Source organism: Balaenoptera physalus (genome assembly GCF_965194825.1).
Source record: "Balaenoptera physalus genome assembly, chromosome: 2".
Taxonomy (NCBI): domain Eukaryota; kingdom Metazoa; phylum Chordata; class Mammalia; order Artiodactyla; family Balaenopteridae; genus Balaenoptera; species Balaenoptera physalus.
Window position 1 is genome coordinate 12929685 of NC_138883.1, and position 20146 is coordinate 12949830.

The window sequence follows — 20146 nt, forward strand, 5'->3', positions numbered from 1 at the left end:
CATGTTATGGGTCAGACACCATGGTGGGCCCTTCAGTCTGGACACTCATGTCTGTCAATTCTGGGAAATCTTTCTGAATCAATAATTTTAATAATTATTTTCCTTCCATTTTCTCTGTTCTCTCTGTAACTCCTAATATTCAGGCTTTCTTCTTTCTGGAAGCTCCTCTGATTTTCTTATCATTTCTTCCTATACATGTTCTTTTGATCTACTTTCAGGAGATAGTCTTAACTTTTCTTTCCCACTCATCTATTGAATTTTTCATTTTTGTTATTATACTTTGTTCTCTGAATGTTCCTTTTTAAAAGCACCCCATTTTTGTTTCATAGGTGCCACATCCTCTATCTCTGAGGATATTAATAGGTTTTTAGAAATTTCCTTTTCTAAGAATAGTTCCTGTTTCCTCCAAGTTGCTTTTCCCTGCTTGCTTGTTGCTTCGGCATCCGTATGCCATGTTATGAGCTTTTCTCTTGTGGGCCTAAGATCTCTACTCATATTTAAGAGTAAGAAACTAAAAAGCTGTTTGGAAATTACGGGAATGGGTTGGGTCTGTCAACTGTGGATGCACTGTGGAATGACCTGGCTAGACCATTTTGTTGAGAAACCCAGTGATTTAGCATCTTAAAATTTTTTTCCCTTTATGATCAGATTGTGCAGAGAAGTCTGCCACCTTTTGCCTAGAAAGGGGGAAAGTCTTCTCAGGGGTCCCATGATTCAATATGAAAACTTCCACTTACTAACTATGTTTTCAGATTAGTCCCCCCGCCCCCATACTCTCAGACTCATCTCTCTCTTATTCCAGGCACTGCTGTGGTGACCAGTGCTGCTTGGGCACTCATCACATTCCCACAGATGCAACTTAACAAGCCTCACCATAGCCCTGTATCATATGCTTCTCACCTCCCTCCCAGGGCCTCTCTGATGCTATAATGTGGGGATGCCATGATGACCTGCTCTATGCCCATGCAGGCAAAACCCAGAAGTGTAGGGGGATTAACACTCCATGGGGTAAAGTTTTGACTGAGCGACACGGGAGCTAATGAATAAATGCTTTCCATCTCTCCCTTCAGACTAATGGCCCTGTAGGATCAAGCAATCATCCACACACAGCAGTGGCCATGTTGGCTAACACCTCCCCTTATTGGCTTCCCCTCCTTTTCTGCCTTGTACCCCTCTTCATTGCTTTTCTCCATGAGATCACACTTCCCAACAAAATACTCATTCCCAAGTCTTTGTCTCAGACTGTGCTTTCTGAGATACCTTAGCTAAGACACCTCAGCTTCAACTGTGCTTCAACTCTCCCCTTTCCCACACTGATCTTGCAAGCCCAGGCTCTCAGTGTTAATCAGTCCTGCACAGAACCTGAGAAAGTAACACTGACTCTTAACTGCCATTCAGAGAAAACACAGTGTTCTCGTTTAGTCACTGATCAAAGGAAAGTCCTATTCTCATTCTTTATCATATTTACTCCCTTCATTTATTTCCTTTGATCCAACTTCAAATAGAAATATATAATAATACCTGTATAAGTAAAAGTTAAGTTTAACTTAACAGAAATTTTGAGACTACCTAAGGGGGGGAAAAAGATACCACAGAATTTCAGTATAGTATAAAATATCTATACAGTCCCTATAAGGTTGGTTTAATCAGATCTGATCCATATTTCCCAAATCAAATCTCGGAACCAGAGTCAGACATCTGAGATATAGACTGTGCTCAAAAATCCATTTCATACAGTCATTGTATCTACTTAAGTAAAGAGTTCTTCCATAAGAGATAAGGAGCATGTCAGAAGAAAGTTTTTAAAAATGCAAAACTATTTCAATCCCATCTATTCTATCCTTGGAAAATATACTACTACCCCCATCTCTTTGAGCTTAGAATCAATTACCCAAGCAAATACATGTCCTAGTTACTATTGCTATGTAGCAAATTACCTCAAAACTTAGTTGTGCTTCCAGCGAGAAAAAAATACAAAGCATTAGGAATCAAAATGGCTCCAGACTTTGCAACAGTTGCACCAGAAACAAGAAGACAATGGTGAAACACTCAAAATTCTGAAAGAAAATTACCTCCAACTTGGAATTCCATACTGAACTAAACCTTCAAGTAATATTGAGTCAGACGTGCAAAAGTTTCAAAAAAGATTCCCTTCCCATGAACTTTTTTCAAGAAGCTACCAAAGAATGTGGTCTACCAAAACCAGAGGGTAAAACAAGAAAGAGAGGGCACGGATACAGGAGGACTAGAGCTAGACCATGGTCTACTTACGAGCAGAAAGTGACTGTGCTCATGTCAGGCATCAGTGCCTGGCCCCTGCTCAGCCCCACCAGATGCCCCCCAAATGGAAATCTTTCATTTCCCAGACTCGTTCACAGCCTTGCTCCCTGAATTCCCCGAAAGGGCCCTTCTGAATTTTCAGGAAACCTGAATCCATTTAATGCCCGCAGACTATGATGACCTTAGTCTGCTCGGGCTGCTGTAACAAAATGCTATAGACTGGGTGGCTTCAACAACAGACATTTATTACTCGCAGTTCAGGAGGCTGAGAAGTCCAAGATCAAGGTGCCAACAGATTCCTGTCTGGTGAGAGCCTACTTTCTGGTTTGCAGATGTCTGGTTGTGTCCTCACATGACAGAGAACAGAGAGAGAAAGCAAGCTCTCTCTTGTCTCTTCTTATAATGGCACTAATCCCACCATGAAAGCTTCACTTTAACTACCTAATTACCTCCCAAAGGCCCCATCTCCAAATACTGTCACACTGTTGAGGTCAGGGCTTCAACATATGAATTTGGGGGAAACACATTTAGTCCATAGCAACGACTGAGTCTAACAGTGGCACTTTTGTCCTCTTTCTTTGCACAGATAAATTTGTGCTTCTTGCTCAGTTTTCAAATCTAAACAGCATATTGCTTAGAAATCCATACATTGGAGGTAAAGCTAAAAAGAAAAGCAAAGGAACAAGTGATCCTCCTGAGGGAAGATGGAGGGGGAAGGTGACACAGTGTACTTCTGAGATCATTTTAGATGGTGGTACAGTTTTTCATTTTATTATTACTCAATAAACTATATATTATGTTTGTATACTTTTCTGTATGTATGATTATCTCATAATTTAAATAATATAGAATTTAGGCTCATCTGATAAAGCTCTTATCTCCTGTACCTCGGATGTCATGAAATTTAGGGATAGAAAGAACAAAACGTGGCAAAATGCAGTCCAAATCTGGAACCTGGCTCTTAGCCACGTTACTGAGCGCTGGCAGTACAAATAAACCGGAACAGAAAGAGCTGACCACGCTGCATCTAGATAAAGGGGCAAATGATTGCTTTATATTCCTTTAATTTACATTGATTTCATATTTTGTAAATGACACAAATACCTATCAAATTTTCTCCTGCAGTCCCTTTCCTATCTTCTTATTTTTATATGACCTAGAAACCTTGATCATCCATAACTCATCTCCACCTCAGTATTCAGTTAGTGTCTAACTCCTATTGATTGTACATCTAAAATAGCCCTTGTAACTACCCTTCTCTTTCCATTACTCTGCCCTGGTGCTGATGTAGACCCTCCTGAGAAACTCTGATTGTTATTATATAATCTGCAAGCAGGCCTCTCAGACTCCAGTTTTTACCTTCTTCAATCTATCTTCAACAGTGCCACCAGAATTCAGCTTCTAAACTGTACACTTTTTTTATTGTGGTAAAATATATGTATCAAAATTTTACTATTTTAATCATTTTTAAGCATACAGTTCAGTAGCATTAAGTACATTAATTGTTGTGCAACCATCACCACCATCCATCTCCAGAAATTCTTCATCATCACAAACTGAAACTCTGTACCCAATAAACAATAACTCCCCATTCCCACCTTCCCCAGCCCCTAGTAACCACTACTCTACTTTCCATCTCTATGAATTTGACTATTCTGGGTACCTCATACAAGTGGAATCATACAATATTTGTCCTTTTGTGTTTGGTTTCTTTCACCTAGTATGATGTCCTCAAGGTTCATCTATGTTGTAGCACGTGACAAAATTTCTTTCCGTTTTAAGGCTGAATAATATTCCATTGTATGTGTACACCACATTTTGTTTATCCATTTATCTGTCAATAGACTTCTGGGTTGTTTCTACCTTTTGGCTATTGTGAATAATGCTGCAACAAACAAGGATGTATAAATAGTTGTTCAAGTCCCTGCTTTCAATTCTCTTGGGTATATACCTAAAGTAGAATTGCTGGATCATATGGTAAATTCTTTGTTTAATTTTTTGAAGGACATGCCATTCTGTTTTCCATAGCAGCTGCACCATTTCATAGTTCCACCAGCAATGCACAAAAGAGTTCCAATTTCTTCACATCCTGGCCAACAACAGCCCTCCTAATGTGTGTGAAGTGGTATCTGATTGTGGTTTTGATTCCAGTTCCCTAATGATTAGTGATGTTAAGCATCTTTTCATGTGCTTATTGGTCATTTACATATCTTCCTTGGAGAAATATCTGTTCAAACCCTTGCCCACATTTTTAATAGCGTGTTTTTTGTTGTTGTTGTTGCTGAGTTGTAGGAGTTCTTTACATATTGTGGATATTAATCCCTTATCAGATATGATTTGCAAATACTTTGTTTCATTCTATGGGTTGCCTTTTCACTCTCTTGATAGTATCCTTTGCATAAAAGTTTTAAATTTTTATTCAGTCTGATGTATCTATTTTTTCTTTTGTTGCCTATGCTTTTGATGTCCAAGAAATCATTGTCAAATCCAATGTCATGTCCTAAGTTCTTTTCTAGGAGTTTCATAGTTTTAGCTCTTATGCTTAGTCTTTGATCTATTTTGAGGTAATTTTTGCATATGGTGTAAGGTAAGGGTCCAATTTCATTCTTTTTACATGTGGATATCTTTTTACATGTCCAACTTCATTCTTCTTCATTTGTTGAAAAGACTGTCTCCCACCCTGCCATCCCCCCACCCCCCCCCCCATTGAATGGTCTTGGCATCCTTGTTGAAAATCACTTGATCATATGTGCAAGAGCTTATTTCTGGGCTCTCTATTCTATTCCGTTTGTCTGGATGTCTGTCTTATGCCAGTACTACACTGTTTTGATTACTGTAGATTTGTAGTTAGTTTTGAAATAAGGAAGTGTGAGTCCTCCTATTTTATTCTTTCTTAAGACTATTTTGGCTATTCAGGGTCCCTTCAGCTTCCATATGAATTTTAGGATGGATATTTCAATTTCTGCAACAACAAGAAAGGCATTAGAATTTTGATAGGGATTGCATTGGACCTGTAGATTGCTTTGGGTAGTATTGTCATCTTAACAATATTAAGTCTTCCAATCAATGAACATGAGATATCTTTCCATTTATTTATGTATTTTAAAACTTCTTTCAGTAATATTTTATAGTTTTCAGTGTACAAGTCTTTCTCCTCCTTGGCTAAGTTTATTCCTATTTTATTCTTTTCGATGCTACTGTAAATGTAGTTGTTTTTTCAAAGTGTAGATTTTTATCCTGTCACTTTTCTGCCCCAGAAACTTTTCATGTCTCTCCATTCATTTTCAGAATTACATCCAAACAAATATCCAAATGACATTTCAGGCTTTCATAATCTTGGCCCAAACTCCCTTTTCTGCCTAATTTCCTACTTTCCCTCAGTTTGGGCTCCCCAGTCATGCTGATCTGCTTACAGTTTCCTGAATTTCCATATATGTTCATATCTCCTTGCTATAAATATTTTTTCTCTTAATCCTGCAGCCTCAGATGCTATTTTTCCCATTCTTTTGACATCAAACTCTTCAAGTCTCATCCCAATGCTGCCTCTTCCACAAAACTCTTCTCTGACCCCTGCAATCTTCAATTTTACCACAACTTCTGTGTTCATTCAACATGACCTTTGCCTTAGTTTAACACTTATTTCCTTGTAGCTAATCTGTGCTCAATTACTAGGTGACCTTCCTAATTAGACAGTTTAGCATTCAGTTCAACAAATATCTACTGAACATTAACCAAATTCCAGGCAATGTACTTGACATTGAGTATACATAAGAATGAGAGAAAGTCCTGCCTTCAAGGAGCTTCACAAGCTAGTAGAAGAATCAGGCATGTTAATAAACCAATAGTGCACAGGTGATAGTTTAAGTATTGAAAAGACACAGATTGTTATAAAAGAGAGGATGGCTAAGGCTGTCTGGGATGGGAGCTGTCAGGGGAGGTCTAACAGAGTAGGTGATACCTATACAGAATTTAAAAGGAAACAAGATGGAAAGAACATTCTAGACAGAGGCACAAGGCTTAAGACACAAACAAAAACTAATATTTAGGGAACTAGAAGCAGTCAACATCCCTGGAGTGGTGTTAAAATTCAAGGGGTAAGTAACAGATCATGAAGGGAGATGCTGACTGTTTCAGCCTTTGAACTTTTAGGCAAAATAGTAATCTGCTGAAGAGTTTCCAGCATATCCCATAGCAGCGGCCCCCAACCTTTTTGGCACCAAGGACCGGTTTTGTGGAAGACAGGTTTTCCACGGGCGGGGGTGGGGGAGGGGGGGATGGTTCAGGCGGTCATGACAGCGATGGGGAGCGGCAGATGAAGTTTCACTCACTCACCCACCACTCACCTCCTGCTGTGCAGCCCGGTTCTAGCACCGGTCTGCGGCCCAGGGGTTGGGGAGCCCTGTTATATATCACTGTATATAGGGATACGTATATCAAACATATGTAATTCTGGTAGCAGGGCATTCCCTGGATTGGAGTGAAGGGGGAAGCTTTGAAATTAAAAAGTACCCAGGACTTCCCTGGTGGCCCAGTAGTTAAGAATCCGCCTGCCAATGCAGGGGACATGAGTTCCAGCCCTGGTCTGGGAAGATCCCACATGCCGCGGAGCAACTAAGCCTGTGCGCCACAACTACTGAGCCTGCACTCTAGAGCCCGTGTGCCGCCAACTACTGAAGCCCGCGCACCTAGAGCTCTTGCTCCACAACAAGAGAAGCCACCACAATGAGAAGCCCGCGCACCACAATGAAGAGTAGCCCCCACTTGCTGCAACTAGATGAAGCCTGCGTGCAGCAACGAAGACCCAACACAGCCAATAAATAAATAAATATAAAATTTAAAAAAATAAAAGTAAAAAGTACCCAAATATTTAAGCTACCCACCTGTTCATTTTAATATACATCATTAGTAAAATAATGACTTCTATTTATCCTGCTTATATTATTATTCACTGGGGCACACACGTAAATGACTATTTCTAGGACTAGACTGATACATTTATTGACAATTGAACATGAATAAAGCTCTTGGTTGGTTAATAAAAATTAAGCAACATCACAGATTTTCGCTCCTTTTATTACAGATCTATGTTAATGAAGTACCAATTGGGTTTCCAGCAGGAAAGCTTATCTTGCTACAACAGCTGTACTTCCGGGAGGGCTTGTCTTTATCAAATTTTTGATGGAAAGGAATAATAAACACATGTGGAATTCATATTAAAAGCTTTTCAAGAGAGAGGACAAACTACCTTCCTCTTTCTTTCAATATTTTTTGGTGAAGGGAGGGGAGGTGGATAGAATCCTGAACAATGAAAAGAACAGGGAACAAATCATAGTAATCCCAATTGTGATTTCCATTCCCTAGAAGTATCTTAAATGATTCCCAAGCATGCTAATTGAATGACAGACTTAGGGAATTTTGTTTTCGATTTAACTTGTTCTTTGTAAATAAATTTAACACTTGTTTTGCTTGTTGTTAACCCATGAAGAGTTGCTATTCAGCATTTTGTAAGGTAGTTTTTATATTTAAAGAAATGAATTGTGGGTGGTAGTGAGTTCTCAGCTGGTCAAAGTCTGTTGTTGCTGCAGGGTTTATCTAAAATTACCTTCATTTTCTGATTTGTTCATGATTACATTATGTTGAGGGTAGGATAAGAGAAACTAACTTTTTTTTCAGAAGTATTATATAGCAAATTAAATATTTATCTAACTTATGAAAATAGTTTAGAACAAAAATGGATGACTGATGGAACATTTTTCTGCTGAGTGTTTTTTCTGATTATTTTCAACTGTTTATATTACATGGTGCTATGTAATAAAATGCTCATGAATGTCATGGAAGTGCTTATGTATGCTCATATGAGCATCTGCATTTATGGGGAGAATTTTTAAAAAATTTATTGAAGTATAGTTGATTTATATATTGTATTAATTTCTACTGTACAGCAAAGTGATTCAGTTATATATTATTTTTTGTATTCCTTTCCATTATGGTTTAGTACAGGATATTGAATATAGTTCCCTTGTGTTATACAGTAGGACCTTGTTCTTTATCCATTCTATACATAATAGTTTGCATCTGCTAATCCCAGACTCCCAGTCCATCCCTCCCCCACCCCCCCCCTTGGCGAACACAAGTCTGTTCTCTATATCTGAGTTGGTTTCTGTTTCATAGGTAAGTTCATTTGTGTCATATTTTAGATTACACATATAAATATCATATGGTATTTGTCTTTCTCTTTCTGACTTACTTCATTTAGTATGATAATCTCTAGGTCCATCCAAGTTGCTGCAAATGACATTATTTCATTCTTTTTTATGGCTGAGTAGTATTCCACTACATATATATACATACCACATCTTTTTTATTGCCTTTATGGGGAGAATTTAATAATTTCTATTATTCTTACCATCATTGCTCCACAGTTATGGAATTTGAAAGCTAGAAGTATCCTCTAGATACTAGAGTATCTAGTATCCTCTAGATACTTCTAGCTAGAAGATCTTCTCATCGGAATTAGAAAACTGAGGCCCAAGGAGGTTAAGTGTCTTATCCTAGGCCACCAGTTTATTGGCTGAACCACAATTAGGGTTCAACAGTTCCAGCATTGGTGCTGTGCCCTTCCCCCCATACAGACACCATTATCTTCATGGCCTAACATGGGGGTGATCTATAGGGATGGAGCATTCTGGAGTTGGGCAGTGCATAATCCAGCATCCTTGTCCCTGTTCTCTCCAGGGTTTCTAGTTTAAAGGAGGTAACACTATAAAACTAATGACTGTGCCATGGATAAAGGTAAGTAACATAGAGTAGGTATAAATATTGTGCAATGAATAGACTCCACTGCATATTTTATAAGTTTATGTTATGTATGTAGGTGAAGGTACAGGGTTCAGGGGAAAAGCTTTATATTTAGAGCACAGGAGGAGTCAGTATCTTATTTAATCCTTACAACAACCTTAGAAGCTATTATTATTCCTATTTTACAGGTGAAGAAAAGGAGGTAGAGAGGTTTAGAAACTTGCAAATATCACATTGCTACTAAGAGGCAGGACCTGGACTCACGATCCGACACCCACATCCTTGACCACTATGGTAATGTATCTCAACCTTTTGTGATTTGCAACCTCCCATTAGGAATTTTCTTAAATTGTATCACTATTTGCGCATGGCATATGATTAAGTGATTATAAATTAAGGTATTTATTTATTACTGTGATGGTTAGTTTTGCATCAATTTGGCTAGGCTATAGTACCGTTATTCAGTCAAACACTAATCTAGGTGTTGCTGTGAGGGTATTTTGTAGAGTGATTAACATCTACAATTAGTTGACTTTAAGTAAAAGAGATTATCCTCAGTAATCTGGGTGAGCCTCATCCAAATCAGTGGAAAGGCCTTAACACCAAAACTGAGGTTCCCCTGAGGAAGAAATTCTGTGGATTGCAGTGTCAGCTCCTGCCCAAGAGTTTCCAGCCTGCTGCTGACCTGCCCTACGTACCTCCAGACTTGCCTAGCCAGATCCCACTACCGTATAATCAAATTCCTCGAAATCTCTTTCTCTCTGTAGATGTATCCTACTGGTTGTTTCTCTGGTAGAACTCTAATACAACTCAACTGTTATTTAAGATTATATTAAAAAGTTCATTTAAACATAATTATTAATATTAGTTGTATAAATAATTTAAAATATTTTTGCCATTTAATAAACCCTGCTGTTTAATTTACCTTAAAAAGATATAAAATAAAGTATTTTTTTTTCCCCCACAAATTACTTCATGTTTGGTTTGGGGATTGAATAAGTAATAACATGTGAATACATTTAAAGATGTCTGTGTCAAAAGTAGACATAATTGCTGTCATGCCCATATGCTTGAAATTATTGCATCTTACTTTGTAGAAAAAAAAATTGCTGTTTTTATAATTTTCCAGTTTTTTTTGTAAATGGTGAAAGTCTCAGGCTGTTCTTGGCAAGCACTTCTTTGTATTTGACGTGGTAGGGGAGGAAGGTTCCAACTTCTGACTTTAAAACTGATATTCCCACATCCTGTGAAACCCCTTTGCCCTGGTCATTCGGTCAAGGCCTCTGTCTGAATAGATGGGTATAATTCAAAATGCTGTATACATTGCAGGTTTGGTGAGATTTCTGATAATACTAAGCACCTGAACCTGCCAAAATGGTAGCCAGTAGCCACATGTGGGTAATGATGCCAAAAATTCAGCCTCTGTGCACTGGTGCCAAATCAAATCTCAGAGACAGAGTTTTGGGTGAAGTAGAAAAGGATCGCTTTGCCAGGCAAAAGGGGACACAGTAGGCTCCTGCCCTCGAAAACTGGGTGTCCCAACCCGGGAGGATTTGGTGAGGAGTTTTATAGCAATGGTTCAAAGGTGGGGTTGCTGATAAGATTAGGGTGTGTGCAGGAACTGCACTCCTTTCATCTGGTCTCAGGTAATCTCTGGATGAGCTTTTCTGGTTCCTTGAATCTGGCCTCAGGTGGTCTTCTCTGGAATGAAGAATCCTGACATCTTCCATTTGTTAGGGGTTTTAGTTCTATAAAGAGCTTAAAGATATTGTTATGTGCATCCCTTGAAGAACCAGGATCCTGACCCAAGGCTGCACTATTGTTTCTTGGCTGTTCTTCCCTTTCTCTGCATCCCTCCCTTCCCTGATTAGCAACTGTTTGAATCTGCCCTTTGGGACTCAGGGAAGATCACATAAGCTGGGGTCTGTTCCCTACAAACAAGGAACGGGGGACACAGAAAGGCTTCTGTGCCCAGGAGTCCCATAGGGTCCTGCTCGGTTTTAGTACTAAGGCCTGGAAATGTGGCTAGTGGGACTGAGGAACTGAATTTTAAAACTTACTTAATTTTAATTAAAGTTTAAAAATACTCGATTTATTTTTGGAAAAAAGGTAAGTATATTTCAAGTAACTTTAGTATGTGAATCTACTATTTCAACTGTAAATTTAGTGAAACCTAAATACACATCAGGTATTTCCAATGAAAATTCAGCATCCAAATAGAAATTTACACTAAAGGTAAAATACACATCACATTTTGAACTTAGTATGAAAAAAAGGTAATTCAAAATATTTTTCATTTTATATTGAAGATACTGCATTAGACTGTCGACTGAAGTAAAGAGGCAAAATGTAAAAGTTGTGAGTTAAGTTCTGTTCTGGGACCTTACTGAGGGCTGCCCAGGAGGCAGCCTCTCGGATAGCTCTGAGGGACGGCTCCATAGAGGTCAGGGAGGAGCCAGGAATATATACAAACTTTTTTGCCGGGAAAGACATTTGTAGTCAAGCATGAAAAGCTTACTGCTCATCACAAAGAACAGACATCTCAATGATTTTAGTGCTTTTCTACGTTTGGGAAGATGTGAGAATCTCGGGGTCACTGAAATTTTTCCTTAGCTATGTTTCTTATTTTTCCAGGGGCCAGTGTATCCAAAGCACAGAATGCTTCCTGTTTTTCTCCTTCCTGAATTCCCCTCAGGGTGCACTGTCCGTGAGCCACTGCAGTGGCTAATGGCTGGAATCTTGTAGAAGTGGAACGGCAGGCAACATTTTTTTCTTAACACAACAAAATACATTATAAAAACAAATTTCAGCAGTTTCTTCAAACATTTTAAAGAAGCGGCTACCATAAATGTAAAATTACATGCGCGCCCCACATTTTATTGCCAGTGGCCAGCAATGACCTAGACGGCGTGGCAAAGAGTAAAAGCCCCCCAAATGGTGGCTATCATTTGTGTGACAGGAATGGGAACGATATTCCTTTGTGAAGATTAACAGTGCTTAACAGTGAACGCTGAGAATTACTCATCCTGATTATACATTACCCCGTTTGTTTTTGTAAGCCCCTCAAGTTCTTTTTGCAACATGAAGAGCTAGAAAATAACAATTCTGGAGGAACAGAGGTAGCAGCTATTGTAAGGAGAGGTTTCAGACTCGTCACTTCAGGCTTGGTCCTACGCCCAGAAATATAAAACTGTGCCAAGTTTCTAGACTCCCATCTCAGTGCGTGCCCTATGGCAGCTCCCAGGACCTACGGCTGACCTCGCTGCGCAAACCTGCGCTCTTTCCCGAAAACTTCTCAATTTCTTCCCAAAGGAGAAAGGCCCGAGTCTGCGAGGCTTCGGCGCCACCGACCTCCGCGCTCCAGGTGCCCAGTCCAGCCCCAAAGACGGCTCGAACAGCACAGTCGCGGAGGCGGGCGCGCCGCGGAAAAACCCCAGGCCGAAGCCGCCCGACGCCTGCAGGGAGCGGCGGCTGAACAGCGAGCCACCCGAGTAGGCGGCGGGCGGACCCAGAGCCGGAGACGCCAAGCGCCCGGCGGGCAGAGAGCAGCTCAGGGCTCAGCAGCCGGAGGCGGGCTCCACGCCCCTTTCGAATCCCGAGGGGGGGCTGATGACGAACACAGGGAGCGACGGACGTACACACGCCCCGCGCTCGCACGACAGTACGTGCAGGGAGCGCGAGGGAGCCTCGGTCCGTCACCGGCGCGACCAGCGTTCCGCCTCCTCCACTCTCTGCGCTCCCGCCACCTCGGCAACCCGACGCCCGCCTACCGCCTCCGTCCGAGGCCTCCGCCGCTGCGAGGCTCACGGCTTCCCTCCTGTCTCTTTAAATGGTGGGGCCAACGGGCCGCCCCTGCAGCTGCTGCCGGGGTGGCCCCGCGCGCCGCTATTGAGGGGCGAACCAAGATGGCGGCGGCTTTGGCTCTGTGAGGAAGACGGAAGAGGCGGCGGCAGCGGCGGAGGGAAAAGGACTCCCGGTAGCCAAGAGCGCTCGTGCGCCAGGGGGCTCTCGGAGTCTCCCGCGTAGTGGTGGCAGCTGCAGCAGGACCAGGCGCCGGTCGGCTTGGGACATTTGAAGCTGGGGAGCGGAGCGCAGTCCCCGGCTGCGGTGGCAGGGCCAGGTGTAAGGAAGGAAAACATGGCGGCGGCGGCGGCCTGAGGAGGCGGCGGCGGCGGCGCGGGAAGCAGATTCACGGAGATCATGGTGGAGGCGGGAGCAGGGCAGTGAACGGCGCCGCGAGTTCCTAGCGCGTTGGGGCGGGAGGCTGCGAAGCGCTGCGCGGCCCCCTCGGGGCGGCCGGGCTTGCCGGGCCTGGACAATAGCGCCGAGGAGCCGGAGGCGAGGAAAGGCGGGGGCCAGAGCTCGGGCCCGGCGGCGGGCCATGCGGGCGGCAGCGCGGCCCCGGGGTGGCCAGCGGCGGCAGTGAGGCCGGGGAGCCCTCCGCTCGTGGGCGTCCTCTCGCCTCGGCTCCCGCCTTCCCCGGACCCCTTTCCCGGGCGACTCCGGCGGGGCCTTTGCCCCGGCCCCCGGGCGGCACGATGACCGACACCCGGCGGCGGGTGAAGGTTTACACGCTCAACGAGGACCGGCAGTGGGATGACCGGGGCACCGGGCATGTGTCGTCCGGCTACGTGGAGCGGCTGAAGGGCATGTCCCTGCTTGTCAGGGCCGAGAGCGACGGTGAGTGAACCCCTCGCGGCGGGACCCTCGCCTGGCCCGCGCCCCTGGGCCACCTGCCCGGTCCTGTGGGACTAGCGGCCCTGAGAAGACGGAGGGGACGGCCGCCGCCTCGGGGGAGACGGGCCCCCGGCACCCCTGTCCTCCCGGAGCTGCCCGGAGAGCGCTCCAAGTGTTTATTTCTCTGAGCGCCCCGTCGCACTTGTGCGGGCCCGGGCGGAGCCAGGCGCGTCTGAGCGGTGCCGCCGGGACGTGTGCAGAGGTCGGGGGCCTGGGAGCGGGAGCCCGGACCGTGCCGTTCCTTTGCACTAGAGTGACCTTGAGAAAGCTACTGATCTAACCGATCTCCTGCCTTAGTTCACGCGTCTGTAAAGCAGGCATGAAACTTTTCTCGGAGCTGAGAAAGTTCTTAGTTGTTTCACTTTTTGGAGCATAAACATTTTGTTGTGCTTTTCTTCTTTTTTTTTTTAAAACGTATCATTGCTGCATCTTTCCGATCCTGTTGCAGGTTCGCAACCCTGGTTCTGGATCTGGCAACTCTGCACTCGGCAGAGGAAGTGCTTCTTTGCCGTGGAAAGAGAGAGTTGTGTTCCCGCAGCGTTAGTTGTCTTTTTCATTAGAAATGCAGAACTTTGTGTGTAGTTTCACTGGGTAAACGGCCTGCAAGTTTGGAATCATTTTATCCGAGCATTTTATCCGATTGCTTAAATGTATATTCATAATTTGGTTCAGCTAACAGGTGGGGAGAAGTTGACAGAAACCTTTAAAACCTTTCGAATCTGCCCTAGTGATGCATATGCTTCACATATTTTGAAACAGCCCTTCAAGATTCAAAGACCAAGTTGCTTGAAGGTAACAAGTGTTTCACATTTTTAAAGATTTAACTCAGTTTAGGGATTGCCACTTCCTCCGGTGGCGTACCATGAATTTCCCTTAAAGAAAATGTTCACATCAGGTAAAACTTTTTTCAAAATAGTTCCTTCTGAATTTGAAAATCTGCCTTGTAACGATAGCCTATAATTTTATGGTAGCTAACTGTCTGAGTTTATTACGGTTGTAGGTCTGTATCTAAATGATTACAAACTCATTTCAAGGACCTTTAATTGGACTTCCTACCCAGAATTCCAATTCCACGGAAAACAAATAAGACTCACCATTCTGTAATTGAAGACTGTAGGGACGTTGCTTTTCAATTTGAATTGAAAGAAAAATGGTAACTTGGAGTATATTGCCCACAGATTACTTTATAAGCCTCCCCAAGATAACTTAAAACTGGAGAAAAATTATTTTTTCTTGGAGGCATTTAAAGGGTTTTGAACACATTGGGTAAATTTTTCTGAGGCCTATATTATTTGTCTCTTAAAATACAAGTTTGAATGTGAAGTGTTAGTGTACTTTTCTGTATGACTATCATATAGTAACCAACTACTCGAACTTCTATGTTTTTGCTTGTTTGAAAACTTTTTACATAGTGAGTTGGAAAGTATAGGCTTTATAGGTTCAGTTAATCATGTGTAGGTTTGAGATGAACTCTTTGAAACCTCATAATAATTTGAAATAAGACATACCTTCACATCATGTGTTTAGTTGGACTCATTATACAAAGTCCTTTGTTTAAAGTATTTTTAAGCATTAAGTCTTAATGTCATATTGTCATTGGGAATCATACTCTTCTAACACAATAATATAGGAATCTCGGTTTTTTCCATTTTTATCTAATAGGGAAAGAGCTGAAATAAACTGTGCCATTGTTAAATTTATAAATTGTTAGGAAAACTAAATCCAAAGAGTAGGCTTAGAAAATTCCAGGATACTTGTGAAATACTTTGTAAATAATCTTTAATTCGATGATTTATGGGGTTTTTTTTCCTAACAGGAAAACTCCAAATAGGAATAATAGTCAAAATTTATTGAGTATCTACTGTGTGCCAGAGATTCTTCACTTGTATCCTCTGGTGTCCTCTTGGTGTAGGTACTGTTATTAGCCGTATTTATAGATCAGGAAACTGAGGCTCAAAGAAGCTAAATAACTTAAGATCACATAGCTAGGTTAAAAAGCAAGGAAGAGGGCTTCACTGGTGGCGCAGTGGTTGAGAATCTGCCTGCTAATGCAGGGGACACGGGTTCGAGCCCTGGTCTGGGAAGATCCCACATGCCGCGGAGCAGCTGGGCCCGTGAGCCACAGTTACTGAGCCTGCGCGTCTGGAGCCTGTGCTCCACAACAAGAGAGGCCACGATGGTGAGAGGCCTGCGCACCGCGATAAAGAGTGGCCCCCGCTTGCCACAACTAGAGAAAGCCCTCGCACAGAAACGAAGACCCAACACAGCCAAAATAAATAAATAAATTAATTAATTAATTAAAAAAAAAAAAAAAGCAAGGAAGATCAGTGTTAAAACTGAGGTGGGGGAGAGGTGTCAGGGACTGAATAAGACTTCTAGTCTATGACTTGAAACTAGTATTATCAATTATTTAATTACCATCATTAAGTGTTTACAGTGTGTTTTAAACCCCCATATTATTGTCTACTTGCATTTGCTGCTTTATACTTAGATTCAAGGTTTATTTCAAAGAAAATGAAAACAATTTTTAGCCTAAAGATGTTTAAAATTATAGTTTATCTCCAAGCCACACGTAGGAGTTTTGTATTGGCTGCTAGCTCGGATTATCCATTATTGTGTGCTTCCCTCATTTTCCATTACAGGATAATTGAGAATTTTCCTTTTATTGCGATGAGCAAAATGGAAAGTTGTTTCTGGTATTCCATAAAATGAGTCATTTATCTTGTTAGAGGAGCGTATACACTTATCTGAAAATCAGGAAGGAAATTTCTGAATGGAAGTACTTGTGTCTTCCCTGTTACAGGGCACATCTGTCTGGGTACGTATGCCCTTCCCCTCTGGAGCTGAGTGCTTGGCAAATCTGTAGCTCTCCTAGCCGTGGAGGAGAGATGTCCCACTTAAGTTACTGAGCCCATTTTCTGGATTGCATCCTTATTCAGTAGGTTCCTACTGGCAGATATGTTGTAGGAACATATCCTTTTTTAAAAACGAAGGTAGATTACCTCATTACCTCATAGCCATGTACCTACAAAGTTCCATCTTCCAATAAAGATTACTTAGTATTGTTTTTTTTCTTCTCCTAGTTTATGCTGTACCTGCTAGCTTGCTGAAGTGAGGGTAATGATGTCATCCTTTACTTACTCTCTCACTCTATGTTCAAATCATTCTACTTTTTTCCTCCATTATTATTTTTACCACCTCCACCTGCCAATTTTAGAATTGATAAAGAAATTGGAATTTCTCCACACACTGAAGGATGTCTTTGAACATAAAATCATGTTTATACTCTTTATTCTGGATTACTTTGCCAATCATCAAGAATATTGTTCTTATATTTGGTTTTCACCTTAAGTTTTATAAAGTATCTTTAACGTTTCATAATGGTTTTAATTCTGACTTGTCTAGTCAAAGTTAAAAAGATTTCATTTTCACTGTTATTTGAGGCATGAAGAAATGAGACATGGGGAAGTGTTTTGTTCAAGGTAGTGCTGCTAGCTAATGGTAAAAACTGGAATCCTGTGCTTCTTCCTCCTGATAGAACTTGGTTGTAGGTAGATCTGCCTCTACTTCTACTATAAATAGAAAAGGAGGTCAACAGTTTGGGTAGGAGAGTCTGTTTTGTTTTGTTTTGGCTGCGGTGGTGAGAAATGAACAGAGATAGCATCAGCACTTTTTATGTTATTCTTATAAATCAGTAAGTAGTATATAATCTTGCATATAGTAAGCACTCCAAATTTAGCTACCAAGAAGAACCCAGTGTCAGTACTGGGAGAAATATTTCACTTTGAAAAGCTGATTTAAATGCGCTTTTTTTTCTCTTGTGTAGACCTACTTTGTGGAAAATTAATAGGCTTAGGATAACCAAACCCTTATTTATCATCTGTTGCATGTGATAACTTTTGAAAGTTTGAGGGCCATTGGCTACATTGGGTATAAATGATGGGGTTGGAGTGTAGTGAAGGCTTGACACGGGGGTGGGACCTTTTAACATAATTCTACCAAGTTTTTTCTTTCCCAGGCCTTCATTTTAGGTTTTAAATGCCATGTGTAATCTGTGGTCCACAAAATTGGGAGGGTGGGACCTGGAACACAGACCTGCTATAGGTTTGAAACATAACACTAGTCTCCTATCTAGATGAGATTTTGGACTTCCATTAATTCATTTTGATGGTGTTCTCTTCCTACTAAGGAAGCATAGTACCTAAGCTCTTGCCCTTAGCTTTGACCGTTGATAATGTCAATATACTGGAAAAGCCAGTATATTGCCAGTAAGGTTGAACTGCTTACTTAAGAGCAGCAGACCTGGAAGCTCTTCATTCTGAAATCCTTAAGTATTTATCCAAATCTGAACCAAGAATCTAAGCTTCTTAACCCCAAACCATATACTCCCATATTACCTGAATCTGATTGATTGGTTGGTATTGAAAATAAAACCATAAAATTATAGAAACTATAATATATCATTTCTCCAGTGAAGGGAATTGATATCTTCTGAACAAGTGAATTTTCCAGCTAAATTAAACTGTTTAACAAGATTAAAAAATCTCAACAATTTTCATGGAATATTTCCTAAATGCTATATATTAGAAGGTTTTTCTTAGGCAGTCTAATGAGCCTGTGTTGGTTAGCCTTTTATTTGTAATGTGTTTCTGGATCATTGTTCTACTATTCAAGATTATAGTGATGCCAGGGAAATATTCTGATCATGCTGTTAAAAAAAAAGTATTGAGTGCTGGTTATGTGTTAGGTTCTGGGGTAGGCACTTTAATATAAAATTTCAGTTAATATTCAAAAGCAACCCTAAGAGGTATTATTTTTTTCTAACCATAAGTCTTGGTGCATTGATTCTTTGATTGGACAGTTCTGGGGTCTTTTTTTTCCTGTACCCAGCCAGAAATCTAGATTTTTTTTTTTTAATGTAAAATCTTTCCATTGTAAAAGATTTGCATGAATTTAGTGTATGAGTATGTTTGGTAGAACTAGGAATCAAACAAGCTGTCTGCTGGCTGGATCTATACTACAGGCACTAGTTTTTAAGTTCTCTGCTTTCAGCTCTTCAGATGAGACTTCATTCTGCATTCTTCATAACTACCCTCCCCCTATCCCTGGAGGTGTTTGTTTTGTTTTGATAGGGGTGTATTGGGGGTTTGCAGCAGGATACTAGAAAAGTTCAAGAGGAACCAAGATGTGAAGTAGGGAGGGAACGTTTTTAATGACCTAATTGTTTATACTCATAATTGTACTGTTTGTTTTACTGTCACTTTTTCTTGCTATCAGTCTATGACAGCTTTACCTGTAGTTGTCTTGGTGATGTTATGAGTGGCATTTCCCCTTCTTTACCATCGTCCCCCCATTTCCTTAGTGTACAGATCTCCTTTTTATCAGTATATTTGGGGCCTCTAATTGTGTCAGGATATACAGATCTATCTCATCTAAAACTAGCATAGTATTCCCCTGTATATATTGAATTCACACAGTACAGTGTTGGTGGCATAGAGTAACATTTCTCAAATTTTTTCCCTCAGGATACCTTTATAGTACTAAAATTGAGGATCCCTAATAGCTTTTGTTTATGTTTAAACAAGAAATAGCTATCAATATTTACCACATTATAAATTAAAATAAGACTTTAAAAATCTTTTCTAAAACAAGAATTCAGTGACAAGAATGCCACTGTTTTACGTTTTTACAAATCTCTTTATAATGTCTGGCTCAGTTTTTTTTAAAGTATTCTTTTCTGCTTCTGCATTCAATCTGTTGCACTATCAGTGTAGACACTGAGAAAAATAAGAATGAAAATGGCAAGTAATCTCTTAGTAATATTATGAAAATAGTTTTGATTTTTCTAGGCCTCTTGAGATCCCCACACTCTCCAGCTGGCTCATACATTGTTTCTAGTTTTTTTTTGCCTTTACAAACACTGCTAATGACATCTGTATTCATATACTTGGCACCTGTATGAGGGTGTAGGATAGTTTCCTAGGATTGTTGGACCAAAGAGTCGTATGTGTTTAGAAGCTTTGTAGATAAAGGTAAATGACCCTCCAAAAAGGTTGTTTTGATGTTCAGTTTTGGTAATAGTAAATGAGAATTAAGGACCCTCTTTATTTTTTGAAGAAGTATATGTGCAAATATGGCCTTGCACGCCTGTCAGAATCTTTGGGATGGACTCTGACGAGCGTTTGCTGTGCAGGAGTGTTCTTCAGTTCACCTGAGCGTGCCTGGCTTTGCTAGTGGTCTGAATGATAGATTCTGCAGTGACAAACTTAATTACATGTATTGATGCATTCCCCTTAGCTACATCAACCTCTCGATTTTTGTGTTTCCATAT

General features: G+C 41.1%; 2 protein-coding genes across 7 annotated transcripts in view; one reads left to right on the forward strand and one right to left on the reverse strand.

The window, feature by feature from the left end:
• LOC309656002 (uncharacterized protein) overlaps nucleotides 1-20146 on the reverse strand; it is a gene marked incomplete at its 5' end in the record, with an annotated part of 126717 nt that overhangs the window by 28690 nt on the left and 77881 nt on the right. The window lies entirely within an intron of this gene.
• Nucleotides 13617-20146, forward strand: part of PPP4R3A (protein phosphatase 4 regulatory subunit 3A) — a gene marked incomplete at its 5' end in the record, with an annotated part of 39513 nt that continues 32983 nt past the window's right edge. For all 6 annotated transcript variants that reach the window (XM_082451253.1, XM_082451255.1, XM_082451252.1 and 3 more), the window contains one exon: nucleotides 13617-13758. In XM_082451253.1, the coding sequence (XP_082307379.1) occupies nucleotides 13617-13758 (142 nt within the window). The remainder of the gene's footprint in view (nucleotides 13759-20146) is intronic.